This window comes from Malaclemys terrapin, chromosome 1 (assembly GCF_027887155.1).
Source record: "Malaclemys terrapin pileata isolate rMalTer1 chromosome 1, rMalTer1.hap1, whole genome shotgun sequence".
NCBI classification, from domain to species: domain Eukaryota; kingdom Metazoa; phylum Chordata; order Testudines; family Emydidae; genus Malaclemys; species Malaclemys terrapin.
The window spans coordinates 7,818,029-7,838,519 of record NC_071505.1 but is presented as its reverse complement, the minus strand read 5'-3'; the positions used below and the strand labels follow the sequence as shown (position 1 = coordinate 7,838,519).

General features: G+C 43.8%; 1 protein-coding gene across 1 annotated transcript in view; it reads left to right on the top strand.

Annotated features, from left to right (window-relative positions):
- The window catches only part of EXOC4 (exocyst complex component 4), a 592,122-nt gene that overhangs the window by 42,883 nt on the left and 528,748 nt on the right, over nucleotides 1-20,491 (top strand). The window contains exons 4-5 of the mRNA XM_054015768.1: nucleotides 12,624-12,808; nucleotides 15,323-15,432. Of these exons, the coding sequence (XP_053871743.1) occupies nucleotides 12,624-12,808; nucleotides 15,323-15,432 (295 nt within the window). The remainder of the gene's footprint in view (nucleotides 1-12,623; nucleotides 12,809-15,322; nucleotides 15,433-20,491) is intronic.

Here is a 20,491-nt window from a genome sequence, read left to right as displayed (position 1 = left end):
CGCAGGAGAGGCGACCTTCCCCTGGCACCAACCCAGCCCCAGCCCGGACCTGTCGTGGCCGGGGCAGAGGCACCCCAACCCAGCTCCGGCCATGGTCTGCTGCGGGGGAGGTGCCTATCCCGTGGCCCCAGCCACAGAGTTGGCGTGGCGGGGAGAGGCGCCTCTCCCCCACAGCCCAGGTGCTGCTGGGGGGAGTCCTCTCTCCCCACTATAGCCCCGGGGCAGCCTGCACTCCAAACCCCTCATCCCCAGCCCCACCCAGGAGCCCACCCTCCCAGCTGGAGCCCTCACCCCCCTGCACGCCAACCCTCTGCCCCAATCCTGAGCCCCCTCCTACACTCCAAACCCCTTGGCCCCACCCCTGCCACATGAATTTTGTTATGTGCAGCAATATGGAGGTGATGTGTGACACATTACCTCCATATTGCTGCACATAACAAAATTCATTCCGCACATGCGTGCGAAAAATTAGAGGGAATGCTAATCAGGACACAGCCCATCAAATGTAAACCAGAAAAGCATGAGAAAAATAAATTAAGAAAAAAGTCTTACGTTCCTTGCTGTGTTCACAGTGCCTACAACAGTGTTGGCAGCATGGTCCATAAGGCTTTCGCGTCCACCTCCAACAGACTCTGAAAATCATTATGCATCCCCCCCCTTCCTGAAACTGGTACTCCAGTGCAAAACATTAGTATTACATTTAGACCCTCTTGTATCAATAGATCGGTACATCTGACTGTCACACACTCCCTGCGTTTGGGAAATTATTCTTCATTAATGTTGTGGAGGTTGCCATTAAGATTTTGTGCTAGAGTACAAGTGAACAGGGAGGTAGTAGTTCCACAGAGCAGGAAAGCAGTGGTTTCTGTCTCTGGGAATCAGCATCTTGGTTCTTCCAGTCCCAGTCACTTGATGACAGAAAGGCATTGCTGAATCGAAGGAGTTAGTAGGAACTAAAATGATCTGGGGGGCTGGTAGGATTCAGGAAAGATTTGAAAGAGCTAAATTTGTCTAGCTGGGGAAAGAGACAACTTATGAGGGACACAGACCTTAAAATGATTGTAAAATTAAGGTGGAAAAGAAGTTAGTGTAAGACATGGAGGGGGGGGGGGAGGGGGTTCCCATACAAGTGCTAACAGGCAAATGCGAAAGGGAAAATTTAAGTTGAATATTAAGCAGAATAACCTACTGGCAAGATCTTAATAGTCTCCCAAGGGAAGTGGCGATAGTACCATCATTTAGGACATTTTAAAACTAGAAGTATTATAACAACAAAAACAGTCCTGCATTAGCAGGGAGATTGACTGTGTTGTCTATTAGTTCTCTTTGATCTCTAACTTCTCTGATACTATGAAACTGGTAGGCCCTATAACCAAAGGGTTGACTCACCCCTTACTTCTCAGGAGGTAGAACAATGGAGTGTAATGGTCTTTTTAGATGACTCCTTAAAAACTGAGCTGCCCACCTTCCTCATTTTTCTTAACCACTATGCACCTTCCTTCCCACTGTTGTGTGGTGTGATTGATCATTGCCTGTCTCTGCAGGGGTGGCTGCATTTCAGTGGTGCTATCTGAATATAAAGCTCTCTGTAAGCCTTTGGTAAAAGGTGCTGTATAAATGCAAAGTGTTATTTACTCGTTTATTTGTGCAGCATGTTAGTAATCTATCTACCTTGTTTCCCTTTTTCATCAAACTTCTGTTCTAACATTGTCTGCTTCAATCAGGATGGAGGTATTTCATTCTCCATTCTCCTGCATGCCTGAACATTGCCTCCTGTTGTAGGTTAATGTTCCAATTATTTCAGTCTTTAGTCTTGATTCGTTCCTTACCCTTTTTGTTTGTGTGTGGCAATTCCTATTAGTTTTTCTCTCAGGATGACTTTAGCCATTTCTGAAATATTCCCCTAGGTAAGATCTTCATTAGCACTGAATCTTTTATAACTTTTCATTTCTGCTCTTAACTTTTTAATGTTACAGGGTCAGTTTTGAACCTTTGGAAAAATTTCTTTTGAGATCAGCATGTAATACATTTCTGGTCTTTCTCATCCCACCAAGAATGACCCACCGATGGGCTGTGTGTGGGGTGTCTGCTGATTTTCACCTCATAGGATAAGAAATAGGCCACAAAATCCCACAGGAGTGAGTGAAGGAGAAGGATGCTTGTTTCCTTTTGCTTTAACTGTTACCCTGTTCTGTGTCTGTCCCAACCCTGAGCAGCACCTAATTTCTCCTCTCTTTTGCTTCCCCACCTCCCACAGTGTTCCTTTCTGTGGTAAAATCTGTTCCATTTCAGAGCTGATCTCGCAGTAGGGATAGATGAAGCAACAGTCAGGTGCACATCAGTGAATTTTACTAGCCTCAACCTCCCTGTCCTCAGCCCATCCTCTGCTCAGCATCATGCCATGTCTCTAATACCGCAATTCCATTTCAGTGAATTTTACTCACAACATTTAGTTTTTGGGTCCCCCCGCCGGGTAGGAGAAGCTTGAGAATCACTTATCTGGTATGGGGCTACTCACACACTTAAAGTTATTGCACATGCTTATGTGCTTTGCTGAATCAGGGTCCTAATCACTAAGCCTCTCTCCATATTTTTCCTTTTTTGTCTGATCACAAAAATTTCAGCAGTAAGAGACTATCTGTGCCCATCCACCTTTTCTTGCTGATAGTGGCAAACATTATAGGTCAGACCCCCCACTGTTGTAAGTCAGGTCTAAATTGACTTCAGTGGAGCTGTGCCAATTTGGATCTGGCCATACACATTTAAACCATCTCTTAGTCATTTTACTTTCCTGTCTTCCATGAAATTGAATTTCTTGTTTGTTTGTTTTTTTAAATCAATTCTCTCCCTTTTAAATGTCAGCATTGTCTTTATTCATACAACTGGGCAGTTAAAACCTTCTAGGTTGTTGATATTTATTTGCCATGTTGTCCAGAAAGTTCAGCTGTCTTTTTCCTTTGTCATGTATTATTGTGTGTGGCTTTTTTTTTCTCTTGTGAGCTATCACACTTTTATGCTTTCCATTATCTTTCCAATATCCCTTTCCTCCATATTTTCTCATCCGGCAATTGCTTTTTGTGTTCATGTACCAAGGGGCCTCTGAACTGTGAATAGACTTGTGTCCCAAATAGAAACTCAGTGTTCATTCCCTACTCCCATTCTTACCATCCATTATTTGTATTTCTTCTTGCCCAAAGAATCATCTAAGGAACAGTCCCCAAGCCCAAATTCTTATAAACCATCAGGGACTAGGACCTCTCTGTTCATCCATCATGTAAGATGGAAGACTAATATTTTGTTCCTTATAACGGTGGTTTTCAAACTTTTTAGGCTGAGTACCCTTTTCCAAGTAATATAGTCTACTGTTTGCCAGAAGCTGGGAATGGCCGACAGGGAATGGTTCACTTGATGATTACCTGTTCTGTTCATTCAGTCTGGGGCACCTGGCGTTGGCCACTGTCAGAAGACAGGATACTGGGATAAATGGACCTTTGGTCTGACCTAGTATGGCCGTTCTTATGTTCTACTGCTATGTTCTATGTTCTTCCATCTGAAATAGGCAGAGGTGATGCATGGGGGGGACGGGACGCAGGGTCATGTGCCCCCCCCCAGATTTCTGCCTTCCATTTAGCAACAGCTTCTAGAGGGGAGGATGTGGAGGGACATTTGTGGGGGCAAAATGGTGATGCCAGGCAGCTTGGGCCAGCTCTGTATGGCGGGGCTTGGGGAGCAAGTGCCACCTCCACCCCCGACTCATCTCAGTGGGCCACGGAGCTTATCTGGGTGGAGGGGGCACAGCCAAAAATTGTAACTCAAAGGGGGAGCTCAGCTCAAAGTTTGAATTTTTCCGCCATTACAGGGTTTTTCTCGCATAACCCCAGACAAGAGCTTGCATACCCCAGTTTGAAAACCACTGCTTTATAACATTTCTCCTCCCGAACTCTCATCTCTTAACTCTGTTCCCAAGTGTGAAATTTTCTGAGAAATGTGTTTTCTTTAGAGAACATTGAAAGGTAGATTTAGAGCTTAGAAAACTTAGATTGAAACTTAGATTGGGGGAAAAAATGGTTCACGTTTTCCAGCCATATTGTTAGTGCTCCCATTTCCTTTGATGAAGAGCAGTATGTAAGGACTAAGTATTAATAGTATCCTTAATTTGGGATTTGAGTCATGTGGTGATAGGGAGGAGGTTAGAAAAAACAAAGCTTGAGGGGAGGGGAATCTGTCCTTTACTGACACTAGAGCTGGAAGAAAGTAAGTCCTGTCATCTTACAGAACAGCTATGCTGCTCCTAAATGGAAACAATCCCATGACATCACACTCTCATGGCTTCACTTCTTCTGAATTGAGAGCTGAATTCCTTGGCTCATTCATGGGATAAATTTAGTACTCCACAAAAGCACACTATTTTTGCCATTGGCAATATGAATGCGGAATTTTGAATAAAGGATTTTACAGGGTACTTAGAAGATTTGATAAGTCTTTCAAAATGCTTTTATAATCTGGTTGCTTTTGTAATGCCAACATTTACTCAGTGACCACAATTGTATCCTATTCTAAGTGTACAGGTATACAGTGGAGGTGGTGTGTCTCAGAGACTACTTTTTGTTAACTATCGATGGCTATTGGTTTTTATTGCTATTTCATAAAGCACCTATCTGAAAGGATACTAAAGTCCTTTTATTTATCTACATAATACAGACACATTCCTTCACCCTCCTCTGAAAACCAGATACCTATGAGATGGGACATGGCAACGCACAGAAAAGCTACGCCAATCTTTTAAGAGAGGAAATGAAGAATAACAACCAATTCTGAAATTGCAGAGGCAATCTAGATCTGTACACTCTGAGTTTGAAGTTGATCACTGAACTTGCTAGGAATAATGCTTCCTCTCTGCCCCCATTTTCTTTAAAGACTGTTTTTGGCCAAGACATCAATTTTATGTTTCCTCTGAAAGAAGTCTGTAATACATTACTTCTCCTGAATTAAAAAAAAAATCCCAAACTCTCACACATTTAACACTGGAAACTTTAGAACAAAAATTGAAGTGCTATTTAGATTGTAAATACTTTGGGGGCAGAGATAAGAGCATAACAGTGGCCATACTGGCTCAGACCAATGGTCTATCTAGCCCAGTATCCTGTCTTTTGACAGTGGCTAATTCCAGGTGCTTCAGAGGGAACGAACACCACAGGCAATGATTGAGTGATCCAGCTCCTATTGTCCAGTCCCAGCTTCTGGTAGTGAAAGATTTAGGGACACCCAGAGCATGGTGTTGCATCCCTGACCATCGTGGCTAATAGCCATTGATGGACTTGTCTTCCGTGAAATTATCCAATTCTTTTTTTAACCCAATTATACTTTTGGCTTTCACAGCCTTACATGGCAAAGAGTTCTACCGGTTGGTTGTGCATTGTGTGAAGAAGTACTTTCTTTTGTTTCTTTTAAACCTGCTGCCTATTAATTTCATCGGGTGACCCCTAGTTCTTGTGTTATGTGAAGAGGTAAATAAGACTTCCTTATTCATTTTCGCCACACTGTTTGTGATTTTATAGGTCTCTATCATATCCTGCCTTAGTCTTCTCTTTTCCAGGCTGAAAAGTCCCATTCTTTTTAATCTCTCCTTATATGGAAGCTGTTCTATACCATTAACCATTTTTGTTGCTCTTCTCTGTACCTTTTCCAATTCTAATCTATCTTTTTTGAGACGACATGACCAGAACTGCACAAAGTATTCAAGGTGTGGGTGTACCATGGATTTATATAGTGGCATTATGGTATTTTCTGTCTTATTATCTATCCCTTTCCTGTACATTGAGCTGATGTTTTGAGAAAACTATCCACAATGACTCCAACATCTCCTTCTGGAGTGGTAATAGCTAATTCAGAGTGCATCATTTTGTATGCATAGTTGGGATTGTTTTCTAATGTGCATTACTTTTACATTTATCAAAATCTGCCATTTTGTTGCCCAGTCACCCAGTTTTGTGAGATCCCTTTGTAACTCTTCACAGTCTGCTTTGGACTTTACTATCTTGAGTAATTTTATAGCATCTTCAAATTTTGTCCCCTCGCTGTTTACCCCTTTTTCCAGATCATTTATGAATCATCTGGTCCTACTACAGATCCTGGGGGAACACCACTACTTGCCTCTCTCCATTCTGAAAACTGATAATCTATTCCTACTCTTTGTTTCCCATCTTTTAACCAGCTACTGATCCATGAGAGAACCATCATTCTTATCCCATGACTTCTTGGTTTGCTTAAGAGTCTTTGGTGAGGGATCTTGTCAAAGGCTTTCTGAAAGTCCAAATACACTATATCCACTGGATCACACTTGTCCACATGTTTGTTGATCCCCCCCCTCAAGGGAATTCTAAGAGATTGGTGAGGTCTGATTTCCCTTTACAAAAGCCATGTTGACTCTTTTTTCCAGCAAATCATGTTCACCTGCGTGTCGGATAATTCTGAAAGATAGTCTCTATGTTCTGTGTTTGTACAGCACATAGCACAAGCGGGGTCCTGGTTCATCTCTAGGTCTCCGAGATGCTACTGCAATGCAAATAAATATTAATACTTGTTTCAGGCTAGCACAATGCCAGCATCACAAATACAGTATACTACAGATTACCTGAATAGCATGGGGGACATGAATTTTATTTGGCTAATTGGGAATTTTGATAATTGAAAGGTCAGGAGCCATTCAGCAGCGGGTGGCCTCCCCTGTGGCCGGGGCTGGCGGCTCCTCCTCGCAGTTCCTGTGCACACTCTCTCCCGTGACAGCGGGGCTGTGGAGGGCTCCTTGTATTGCCATAGTGCTGGTGACACCCAATCCATGCAGGCACTGAGTGCAGAGCAGAGACCCCCTGGCCAGGACTCTGATCTGCCAGACCAGGACTGCAGCCTTCCCTTGCACCTTGTGCTTGCAGGGATCTGGTGTCATCGGCCCTGTGACAGTGCATGGAAACCTTTGCAGCTCCGCTTTCTGATCCTGCTCACTCATGCCAGTGGCAGCAGAGCTGGAGCAGGCTCCCTGCACATTCAGCAGCAGGGTGGCCTCCCCCATGGCCAGAGGCTTCTCCTCCTTCTCCTTGCAGTCCTGGCCAAGGGTCTTTGCTTTATTATCTGAACCTCTGCGTTATATGAAGCCCTTCCTGGTTCCCCAGCGTGAGATCCATGGGGGACAAGAAAGGGATTCAGATAATGCAGAGGTTTGGATAGTAGGGTTTCGGATACATGGGTGTGTATTGCTGATATCTGTTAGCAAAATGGCTCCCCCTAATTTCTAAAATAGGTAGATTTTTAAAATCCCTAAATTTTGAGCTATAGGTCACAGATTATTAATGGAGAGTAGGCTGCCTGGCAAAATGGTTAGTCTTCTTCTAAAGAATGGAACCAGAAGCACAGGCAACTCTTCGGTTTGAGTTTTTTCTCTTTGCTGTCAACAGAGAGCAGCAGCATCAGGAGTTTTTATATTAAAAAATATAATTTGAAGATCCAGAAAGTTCAACTGGGTTGGCACCTGGATAGATGTGTTGGACTCCATTGATTCCTGTGGCAAGATCCACTATGCTCCCTTGCTGGAAGATCGCACCAGTCATCAACCAGTGGAGAGGTGTAGTAAGTAGCTTTAAGGACCCCACCACAACAACAAATTTCTAATTTACATGGAAAAGAGGAAGAATATATTCAGATCTAATCATGATTCTGAGATTAAAGATCATGAGATTGGCCCTAATCTGCAAGGGATCAAAAGAACTTGCAATACATTTTTATTAGGAAAGTTGTTTTGGTTACAGACTAAAAAGATAAATTTTTTTTTTTAGACAAAGGCTGAAACATAGAAAGTTGAGCCCCCCACTTTCCATTTAACCCCTGTGAGATAGGTAAGTATTGTAGCCATTCTGTGAGTGTAAGTGTCATGCCCAAGGTGACTCAATGAGTCAGTGGTACAGCAGGGAATAAAACTCTAGTATTCTCATAGATTCATAGGTTATAATGCCAGAAGGGACCATTGTGATGATCTAATCTGATCTGCATAACACAGGCCATAGGACTTCTCTGTATTAACTTCTGTTTGAAGTAGAGCATCACTTTTAGGAAAACATCCAACCTTGATTTTAAAATGTCCAGTGATAGAGTATCCCCCACAACCCTTGGTAACTTGTTCCAATGGGTATTTACCCTCACTGTTTTTAAAAAAAATTGCACCTTATTTCTAGTCTGGATCTTGTTATACCTTTGTTTGCTAGAGTGGAGAGCCCTCTATTATCACACAATTGTTCCCCACTCAGATATGTGTAGGTTAAGCAAGTCACCCCATAACCTTCTCTTTATGAAGCTAAATAGATTGAGACCTTTGAGTCTCTCACTATAAAGACATGTTTTCCAATTCTTTAATTATTCTCATGGCCCTTCTCTGAATCTCTCCAACATATCAATGTCCTTCTTGAGTTATGGACACCAGAACTGGACACTGTAGTTCAGTAGCAGTTGGACCAATGCCAAATACAGAGGTAATAGAACCTCTCTACTACTCAACATTCCCTGTTTACACATCCAAGGATTACATTATCACAGGATTGCCCTGGGAGCTCAATTTCAGCTTATTATCCATCACGCCCCCCTTGTCTTTTTCAGAGTTACTGCTTCCCATGATAGTCCCCCATTCTGTAAGTGTGGCCTACATTCTTTGTTCCTACATGTATGACTTCACATTTGGCCATATTAAAATGCCTTTATGTGTGCCCAGATCACCTGGATTGCCTGGTATCAGGGACCTGATCGCTTCATTATTTACCACGCCCCCAATCTTTGTGTCCTCTGCAAACTTTATTAATAATGATTTTGTTTTCTTCCAGGTCATTGGTAAGATTATTAAATAGCATAGGGCCAAAAACCAATAGCGGAGGGTCCCCACTACGGAAAAAAAAATCTGCTTGATTATGATACCCCGTTTATAATTATATTTTGAGAACTATTAGTTAGCCACTTTTTAATCAGTTTAATACAGGGGTAGGCATCCAATGGCACGCGGGCCAAAGGCGGCATGCGAGCTGATTTTCAGTGGCACTCCCACTGCCCGGGTTCTGGCCACCGGTCCCAGGGGCTCTGCATTTTAATTTAATTTTAAATGAAGCTTCTTAAACATTTAAAATACTTTATTTACTTTACATACAACAATAGTTGAGTTACATATTATAGACTTATAGAAAGAGACCTTCTAAAAACGTTAAAATGTATTACTGGCACGCGAAACCTTAAATTACAGTGAATAAATGAAGACTCGGCACGCCACTTCTGAAAGGTTGCCGACCCCTGGTTTAATGTGTTCTGTATTGATTTTGCATTGGTCTAGTTTCTTACTCACTCCCAGTCCAGTGTTCTAACCGTGTTTGATGGGCAAACTAGAATAGAATCCAGCTTGCTCTTCTGTAACTTCATTGGCTTTGAAGTACTAACAGGGGTAAATGCTGCTTTATGTGAGTAAAGAAAGGGGATTTGACTTTGCAGCCACACAAGGAGAAGATAGGCTTTAGAAGATGCTGTTTTTTATATGGGGTTTATTCCAGCTCCCAGTGAAGTCAATAGGAATCTTTACATTGGGATCAGTGGAGCTGCATCAGACCCATATTTCCTTTTTCTCACCAAAACTGTTATTTAAATAAAAGCTTTCCCCTTTAGCCTCTTGTGTCTTGGCAATCAACAATAAATAGGGGTTTACTGAAGTGTGGCAGTGGCTAGTTAAAAGGCTCAGAGCCTGGATAACATTGCACCTTGGCTGTGTTGTTTACCTCTAGAATTCAATCACTGTGAAAGTGGCATTATCAAGGGCATAACTCTCCAGCATGTCTAACTGCAAATATGAAGTGTCACAAACGCCATTTCCCCACCAAAAAATTGCTGTATTTTTCGCCAAAGAAGAAAAGTAAATGTATATGGAAGTTTTTTTTATTAATACACTTAATGATTGACTATTCTATTTGTTTTCTTAAAGCTTTGCTTGAGAGTTTTATGTTGATATAATAGTTTAGTTTTGTGCATGGCCATTTTTTTTTTTTTTTTTTGGAAGCACAAGAAGAAAAAGAAGAAAAGAGCCCAGTGATGCGAGTGAGAAGTAACGTGTCAGCTTTCAAAGTGCCTACTTCTTTTTTCCTCACTGCATCCCACTCCCTTCCCATGTCACAATCCTTTTCACAGCTCTGTTTGTTGATTTAGGTCCGCCTGAATTTGTTCCTGATCCGGTGAAATGCTGAATGTTTGCTGGGCGGCACCTAATACCCCCAGCTTTCATTGAAGTCCTGGGATGTTAAGGACTCAGCACCTCCAAAGGCTCAAGGTCTTTTGGCAGACACAGTCAACACACACCATTACCCACCCTTCCTTCTATCAAGGGAGGGTGGGTAATGGTCTCCGTCTTGTCCACAACGCCTTCTACCTACAAGGCTGCAGGCCCTTCCCTAGCACAGATCAGCAGAAGAGGGAGTCCCATCCAGTCCCTCCTGACCAAGGATGATGGCGGTTGATAAAAGTGGAGGATTCTAGGGTATTTAACAAAGACTTACTAAATTTCTATTCTTAAGGGAAAGAATCAGCTATTTCATTTTTTTTTTGATAAAAAGCAACAAAGAGTCCTGTGGCACCTTATAGACTAACAGAAGTATTGGAGCATAAGCTTTCGTGGGTGAATACCCACTTCGTCAGACGCATTTTTTTTGATGCTGCATGCATTGTCATAGTACCTGGGTGCTATATAGAGTTCAACAGCAATACAGACATAAGTTCTACTAAACAGGTCAGGCAGAATAGAACATTACAAACTACAACCATGCACTGAAAAAGTCCTCTGACCTCGGGCTGCAGAAACCAAGAATTGGAAAACTATCTGGCTAAGGAGATATGCCTTACGCTGTGCCCCAAAGGCCATCAGGCCTCCGCTCTCATCCACGAGAGGGAGCAAATTTCACAGGTATGGACTTCTTGCAGAAGCAGAGAAGTCCAGTTTCTTCTTATAAATTTCTCTATTAATATAAAAGACCTTAATGGCTGAAGGCTGCTTCAGGGTAATTCTGGATTTTGGGGTAAGTAAAGCAGGACATAGTTGGCCCATGTGTTGTCTGTATTTGTTAATATTTATTAAGGGATCAGACCTTAGCTTGGCTGCCTGCTTACTAAATCTTCTTGCTTTCCATTTTTAATATCTAGCTGACAGGTACACTGTTAATTTAAATTCTATGTTGTAAGCAAATGTCTTCACTTGTTTTACTAACAGCATCTTAGATTATTAAAAGAGAGAGATTTAAAAAATTCAGTCCACTTCCATTTATGCTGTTTTATATTTGCATGTCTTTCAGCTTGGATGATGAAAATCTATGGAATAAGTTTCACTTTTGTTGATAGTCACTTTCAGGTTTTTAGTGCTGTGGTGTTTAGATTTCAAACATTACAAAGGCTATGGTGTATCTCTGAATTCAAAACAACTGCAGAAATGTTTCTTTTGATCATAGATTTTATAAAAGCTTGGCTTTACAAAATGTAAATGCTGGGCCAAATGTAAATTGACATTGTCTCTTTAATCTACTAGTTTGTCATTCCGAGAGGTTTGTGGTCAAACTCATTTTAAGGGCACAACTGAAAATTAGCTAGGGATGTCGTTCTAGTGCACAGCAGATGTTAGCTGGTCACTCTTGAAATGCATTGGCAGAGTTTTGTGGGAGAGGCTTGCCCGGAGCCTACCTACATTATGCCAACTCAAGCCACTGCCTGTCACTGTATTAAAGTCTCAAAATTAGGGAAAACATTTTTTCATGCTGAAATTGTATATTAATTAAACCAAAAAGATTAACCTCTTAGAAGATCTTGATAGCTTAGAGTACTTTCCCCAGTTCTCACCAGACACTGCCTGTGATTCCCATGTAAATCAGACTTGGTTGGTTTAACAGTCAGAATAGGAGACTGAGATTCAGACTTCTGGGTTCCATTTTCTGCTTTGCTACGGAGTCATTACCTTGCGTAAGTGAACTAAAATCTTCATGTCTGTTTCCTCTATCTGTAAAATGGGAATGGCGTGACTACTCTTTGAAGTTTTGGGAGGTTTAATTGTGTAATGGATGTGAGACTGTCAGTTTCGCTGGAGTTACTATTGGGAGAGGAGGAAGCAGACTTAAGACCAACTTTTCCAGCACAGAACTTTCAAAGCCTTATTACTTGCTAAACATATTTCAAGAGGCACTGTGCTCTGGTTTTGTTTAACAATGTTCAGAATAGATTCTCTTTCACACAAACATCTGATGAGAAGTTTGAAGGTGCTCATGACAGTGATTTTGTTTGTATCTATGTCAGTTTTACAAGTCGTCTTGTTTTCTTAGGAACTAAATTAAAAATCTATTTCTCTTATTTTGAATTTGTGTCTGCTTTAAACAACTTTCTGGATAGCATTCACTGTGGTGTTGATATGTACCAGAAAGAACAAACATAGTTTCTCTTTGACCAAAGGAGAAATGGGTGTTGAGGATATTGAGGAAGATTTAGGATGAGGAGAGTGGCGTCCTCATTTAGTATTTAATAAAATTTAGAAACATGATGATTAAATTGTCATATTTATTTAATTTTCTTTTCAGGTATCAGCAGTGGACTCTTTAGAGGGTCCTCTTCTTCAGGTGGAGGGACTGAGTGATCTGAGGCTAGAGCTTCACAGTAAGAAGATGAACATGCACTTAGTCCTAATAGATGAATTGCACCGTCATCTGTACATCAAATCTACTAACCGTGTGGGACAACGGAACAAGGAGAAAGGGAAAATAAGGTTGGTTTCAGGTAGTGTTAACTCAGGACTTGGGGGTGGGTGGAGGAACCACTTTCTCTCTTGGTGAGTAGAAGACTTTCCAGAGAGAGTGCTATCATCTTCTGCAGAATCTAACCTTTCATTGGTGAGGGGGTGGGGGTGGGGGAATATTTCTAGCTCCAGTGGTTGAGAATAAAACCACCGATGATGATCCCTTCTGACTTTGAGTCTGTGCTCCCTCCTTGAGCCTGCAGATAGACTGCTCCACTGCTTCTACTCAGACATTCCCAAGCTGCAACCCAGTGAGGACAGGCCAGAGTGGTGTTAGTTTTCATTGCTGCTATTTGTAACCCTGTGGGTAGCAATGACATTGGCAATAGGGTAGTTTCACTCTGCTACATGTTTAGGAATGCTAAAGTAGCAACAGAGGCAGGCAGCTAGAGTTGTTCAGTAGGGAGAAGAACACAAAAATAGAGGTTGTGGAGGGGTAGAGAAATAGATGTTCCCCATCCTTATGCAGTGTTCAGGAGGCTCTGGTGGGGGGGTGGGTAAGAGGAAGAACAGTGAGAGAGAGCATGCTTTCCTCCCCTCTTCCAGCAGCCTGGGGGGGATAGAAAGCTTTGAACTAATCATACAGCTTCTAGCCAGAGGTCATGAAATTTGAGGTTCTTAGCAGAGTCTATGGTCAGCAACTTGAGTGAGGTAACAGGTGGTAGCTTCTCACCTGGGTGTTGCTTCTGATCATTGGGACACCTCGTTAGCTTTAGTCCTCTGGCTGTTATTTGTCTGATCAGTATTTCTATTTCAATCCCTGTGTATGAGGAGGGTGGGTGAGAAGAGATGGATGGGAAAAGCTAGAAAAGAGAAGTAAAGTATTGAGGAGTCGGCGGAGGAGGGTATTCTTCTGAAGTGAGAGAGTGAGAAAATAGAGCGTAGGGGAGGTAAGAGGGAATACAATGGAAACAACAGAGAGAAAAGATGTATTATGATTGATTTTTGGGAAGAAAAAAGAATAGTGTAGTGAAGCCAGGAAGGGTAAGAAGGGTTAATCAAAATAGAGGGGGCGCAGTCTGTTACATTAAACAAATTATTAAATAGAAAGTTGATTGAAGTTGAAATTTCTAAGCAGGAGGCTTGTTAATGAGTCATCATAGTCTCTTGCTCACTCACCCCCTTAATTAAAAACAAACACAAAGCGTGCTGCCCTCATATATACACTTGGTGATAAACGACAATCCTGTGTTTTTGCTGCAGGGACACTTATCTCTTTCCTGCTCTCCTTTCTTACATTTAACACACACCCTCCTGTCATACCTCATCCCTGTTTATACCGTAAGCTGTTTGGGGCAGGGGCAGTCGGTCATCTGATGATAGAACAGCGGCTAGCAAAGTCAGGCCCGATCCTGATTGAGGGCTCAGAATACTACTGCAATATAAATAATTGAATGTTGTTGTTAATTTCACTACACTGACGTGCACAACTTTTTAATTCCTTTGAACTGTGGGGGATGTGGATTTTTTAGGAGGTTTTCATGTGTGTTGAGTAAGTGTTTTGGCCCCTAAGGCAATGTAGCAACCTCATTATAGGAGCATTCTTTGCTTTTCTTAACGTGATTTCTTGGCTCATGTTTCCCCTGCCTCCTTCAGCTTCTTGCCTTTCGTTATGTGGCTGGGCAGCTTGACACACTCTTGACAAATAAATGTTAATTTATTGCAGAAAGTAATAAAGTACCTTTCTTTCTAAGTAATAGGTCTCATGGAAGAGGTGAATGTGCACTTTATACGTGTGTGCTGAGCTGCCATTTGGAAGAGGGGAGAGGGGGTAGGATGTTGTGGAGTGGGCTGGGAGGAGATTTCCATGCTGCTTAGAAGAAGGCATGGGCGTGGACTTTATCCCTTCTCGTAACAGAGCTGGTTGCTTCATTGGATGGTTAGACTCCCAGATCATAATCAACTATTTAATGCCTATTGGCCATAATTTTGGCATGAATTAATTTTGTCAGTGCTGGAAGAAGATCCTTTACAATAACCAAGAAATCCCCTTGGTAAAACAATACATCAAACGTCTTGAGGTCTCTGAAGAATGCACTTGAGGGCAGGGGGAATTTATTGAAGCAAAATCCAATTTGTTTAGGTCCTGATAGTGCAGCTAGAGCCACACAGGCAGGTACGGATACATATTAAATCAGTGAGACTTTGCGGGCAGGGGGCCGTCTTTGTGGATCTAGTTGTGGGATCAGGGCCCTGGTTTCTTCCTATGCTTATCTTTTTAAATGGGTTTGCAATAGTAGTGTTTCTTCTGTCTCATTGTTTCCTTGCACTCTCCCTTTCTGTTTGTATCCAGCTGTTGTCTCCTGTCTTAGACTTAGATTGTAAGCTTTTCAGGGCTGGTACTGTCTGCGTTAATGTTTTTATAATGCCTAGCACAGTACGATCATGGTCTATGATTGGGGGTCCCTCGGTGCTACAGTAATAAATAACAATAGTATGTTAATGTATTTGAAGCTGTTGATTTGTTTTTTTCCCCCTGCCCAGTTCACTTGTGAAGGATGCCTCTCCCGTACCTCTTATTGACGTGACCAACTTGCCTACACATTGGAAGTTCCTTGACGCCTCCCAGTTCAGCACTCCTGGGAGCTCTAGTGGTGAGTATGAATACCTGCATGTTTCATTTATAGATCTCTAAGTGCATTTGTAAAGGCCGGTAAATATCATTATCCCCATGTGTGATGGGGTGCTTACCCCACACAGGCATAAAAGGAGTTAACCAGGCTGTGCCCCAAAAGGAGCAATGGAGGTGAGTCCTGTGAGCAGGGCAGAGAGGCTGCAGGAAGCATAGCCAATCAGGGAGGAGTTGCAGGGAGCAACCAATCAGGGCTTGGTAGGCTCAGATAAAAGTGAGCTGCAGGGCAGGGTAGGGCCGTTGCTGCTGGGAGCCCAGGGAGTATGAACTGCGTCCCTGGAGGGCTGAGAGAACTTACAGAGTAGTGGCTGAGAGCACCTTGGACAGACTAGTGGCTGGCTTCTGGGCCTGAGTAACTCTGAGTGCCCTGAGGTGAGGGCGAAGAAGGTGCTGGGGCTATGGGGAAGTGGCCCGGGGAAGTGGCCCAGGGTAGTAGAGCAGCACTGACTGAGGAGCAGCAGGAAGCTGCTATTTACAGGGTCCCTGGGTTGAGGCCCAGAGTAGTGGGCAGGCCAGTGGGGAGGTGGCTGAACTATTGGACAAGTACACTTCTCTCCTCCTGGAAGGGGGACACACAGATGAGAGTCACAAAGAGGACGCTGCGGTTCTGGGAGCTCAGAGAGGAGCCGTAGGATGGAGCAGAGACAGAGTGACGGTGGGCAAACTGCAAATATGGGTGTCCGCTTTGAGCGAATCCCCAGTACAACCAGGAGGAGGCACCAGTTTGGCAATAAGGGCTGCACCCCGTGACACCATTTCACAGATGAGGGACACTGAAGCCCAGAGATGTCAAATGACTTGCTCAAGGTCATAGAGAGAGTTGGTGGCAGAACCAGGAATAGCGTGCAGTCTACTAACTCCCATTCAGATATCAAGTACTAACATGGTTTAGCAGGTTTCTTCCTGACCAGTCATCCATTTACCTATTTTTTTTCATTCTCTGCTCAAATTAATTATATTTCATTCTATTTGCTGCTCCTGGTGTTGATTGTCTTTTTGATATACATACCTCTGGCCAGGAGGGAGACTTGTAGCTAATTCCCTTTGGGTCCAGACATCTCCTTACCTTATTTAATAGAGGAAGGCAGGCACACAAGAGAGTGCAAATTTATTTTTCTGGGTTAGAGCCAAAAAGCCAGAACTCTTCTTCTAAAAGTCCTTGTGGAAACTGTTATCTGCAGATAAACCTCTGCCTATATGCATCATAGCTTTTCAGCATTTATTTCTCTATTTTTATTGTTGCTAGGGAAATTTACATAATAAAATATTTTGCACTTCCTTAGCACTAAAAGTTCTGCACGAAGGGTGAATTAAGCCTCACAACAGCTCAGTGAGTTGAGTAGGCAGGGTTGTCCTTATTTTACAGAGGAGTATGCTGAGGCTTAGAACGAGGTGAAGTGCACACCTCTCAATGTGCTGCCCAGCTAAATGAGTGACGCAATATGGAACACACTTTCTTCACGGTGCATAAAACATCTCCACTTTACACAAACTACAAAGGGAATTAAAAGTTAATAACCAGGTTAAGAAAAAAAAGTTTTCCTCCTTCATTTTTCTTTTTTGTCAAATTTTTGTTCTTCTCTCATTGCCATTAATTTTTTTCCCTTTGATTCCTTTTTTCTTGTTTCTTATGTCTCCTTTATTTTCTGTTCCTCTTTCTCCTCACATTTGTCTCATGGCCCCTTTGTTTGATGGGCTTTCATTCCTCCTACCTAGCACACTTTTTCAGGGCTGGTTGTTTGCTATAGAGACCAGCTCTTCATAGAGGGAATGAGTGTGTCTGTATTGCTGTTTAGGAAAGGATGTGGGAAGAGCGTTCGTTAGTGGCATCTGAGCACCAGTTGATGGAATTTTCTCCCCCACGATCTCTTGCTGAGCTCTCTCCACAGAATCTATTACTTGGTGGCTTCAATGCTGGAATATAGGAGCCACCCAAAAATAATGGAAAATCGGGTGATTGTTGAAAAGACTGGTTCAGTTACTTGCCCAAGGTCACATGACAAGTAAGTGGAAGATATGGGAAAAAGTCTCCTTATGTAAACACTAGCCTGTACTCTCTGCAGTCCTATTTGTATAGTTCATCTGCTTCTGCTGCTTATTCCCCACCTGAAATCCCAATCTTCTGTCTGTGCAATAAAAATGACTGTCGTTGTTGTGGAGCTGACTGTGATGTCCCAGAGGATTATGACTTCAATGGGGAATAAGCAGAAGAAGATGGACCTATTCAATAAACATAAAAACGATCCCTGTGTGAATATGCTCAGCAAGAATAAGATCAAGCGAGGAAAATATCAGGTATATCAGCAAAACAGCTTCTAAATAATACTAAGCCCTTCTAATTCTTTTCACCTTCAAAGCATTGCATAAACTAAATAATGCCCATCACATCTTGTGCAGTAGTAAGCACTCATTACTGTACAAGATTGGCCAGCAGATCATGCCCAATCCTATCAAATGCAGACCAGGCCACAGTGATGAATGCATTTTAATGTCTGAGGCAGGACTACTGCAATTATTTTTGTTTAGGAAGGAAGTCCCATTTCCTGATGAGGTGCCAGCTTGTTCAGAATACCTGGCTGCTCACCAACAGCCACTAAGAACACTTGACCTCAGTATGCCATTTTCTTTATTGTCTCCACATTAATCAGAGTGTGTCCAGTTCAGGGTCACTGTCCTGACTTTCTAATACTCAATTCCTATGTGGAATTGGCCATGTGTCCCTGTGACACCATCCTTCCCACTGGAATTGACCCCCACCACAGCTGCATTCCATGGGAGCAATGACTGTGTCAATCAACAAGGGCAGGTTCATGACTGTGAGAGACAGAACTTTCTCAGATACTGGATCAAGAGTACGGAACTCTCTGCGGGAAGAAATAAGAATGACCTTTACCTTTCCCACACTTGGAGCCAAGAGTAAAGTCCTCCTCTTTGCCCAGGCTTTCCCAAATATTATTATTATTATTATTATTATTATTTATTTATTTATTTGTATTCTTGTAGCACCTAGGAGCTCCATTCATTGATCACAACCTCATTGTGCTAGGTACTGTACAAACACAGAACAAAAAAATGTTCCAGCAGATGGATACAGACAAATGGGAGAGTACAAGGAAACAATGAGACAGTATTGGTCAGTAGGGTAAGCAGCAGTCTCGGCACACCAGCAGCCTGGGGAGGAGGGCTAGCTCAGTGGTTTGAGCATTGGCCGGCTAAACCCAGGGTTGTGAGTTCAATCCTTGAGGGGGCCATTTAGGGATCTGAGGCAAAAATCTGTCTGGGGATTAGTCCTGCTTTGAGCAGGGGGTTGGACTAGATGACCTCCTGAGGTCCCTTCCAACCCTGATATTCTATGAAAGCCTAACTGTTGTTAAGGTTTTGTAGGCCTCATGGCAAAGGAGAGTTTTTGGGGGGGGGGTTGAAGGAGGATAATATTTACAGGTAACTCCTGCTAAGCAGAAAGGGGGAAAAAGCAAAAAGGTGCTTGTTTAAAATGTAACAAGTGGGCACTGGAGTCTGGCCTCATGGGCTAATCAGAGACAGGACTTGACTGGTACTGAGTGAGAGATGATAGGTAAGGTGGGGATAGGCCATGGTGTGTCTTGAATGTGAAGACAGCAGCTTATGTTTGCTGTGATAGAGAAGAGGGAACCAGTAAAGTGATACAAAGAGAGGGGTTAGGGTTACCATACGTCCGGATTTTCCCGGACATGTCTGGCTTTTTGGGCTCCAAATCCCCGTCCGGGGGGAAATCCCAAAAAGCCGGACATGTCCGGGAAAATCGGGACATGCGGGTGGCGGTGCTGGGCCGGGGGCGCCGAGCGCCGGGGGCACCGAGCGCCGGCGGGACCGGGGGCACCGAGCGCCGGCGGGGCCAGGGACCGGGGGGCCGGGGGCCAGCGGGGCCGAGCGCCGGGGGCACCGAGCGCCGGTGCCGGGGGCCGGCGGGGCCGAGCGCCGGCGGAGCCGGGGGGGGTGCTCGGCCGGGGGTCCGGGGGCCGGGGGGTGCTGAGGGGGCCGGCGGGGCTGGAGGGTGCTGAGCGGGCCAGGGGTGTTCGGCACCCCAGGGCCCGAGCCGACCCAGGCTGGAAACGCCGGGGGGGCCAGCCTGGGCCGCGCCTCCTCCCCCCACACCCCCCCTTACCTGCTTCAGGCTTCCCGCGAATCAAATGTTCGCGGGAAGCAGGGGAGGGGGCGGACTTGGGGCGGGGACTTTGGGGAAGGGGCGGAGTTGGGGCATGGGCGGGGCTGGGGGCGGGCCCGTGGCCCGGTGGAGTGTCCTCCTTTTGGAGGCACAAAATATGGTAACCCTAAGAGGGGTCATATGGTCAAAGTGACAGGCTAGGAAAATGACCTTTGCAGCAGCATTGTAAACGGTTACGAGTGGGACAGGATTGCATTTGTCAAGGCCAGAGAAAAGGGATGTCACAGTAATTGAAATATGAGATGATGAGAGCTTGGATGCGAGTTTTAGCTGTGTGGACGGATAGGAAAGGCTGTATCTTAGAGAAGTTATGCAGAAAGGATTTGCAAGACTTAGACATAGCCTGGATGTAAAGACCTAGAGAGAGGTCTGAGTCGACACCCAGGTTATGGGCCTATATGACAGGATAACAGTGTTGTCCACAGTGATTGAGAAAGGTGGTAGTGGGAAGGGTTTGGGGAGGAAGATGGAGCTCTGTTGAGCTTGAGCTGATGGTGAAATGTCCATGAAAAGAAATCAGAGAGAGAGAGTCTGGGAAGATGCTATTTTCCAGGCAGCAAGTAGGGAGTTACACAGCTGGTTTCCCAAGGTTGCTAGACAGGTAAAGAAGACCCCTTGAAAAATGAAGGGGGCTAAGTGGGCAGCGGCTGAAGGTGAGTCTCTTACAGAGTCTCTCTGAGGGCATGTGGCAGCAGCAGTCTGTCTCTCGCTGCCAGAGGTGGAGCTAACTAGACTGAGTGTCACTTACCAAAGCTCTCAAGGAAAGATTAAGGTTTAGGTAAGAAGAAATATGAACGTAGGCATTTATTGTTTTAAC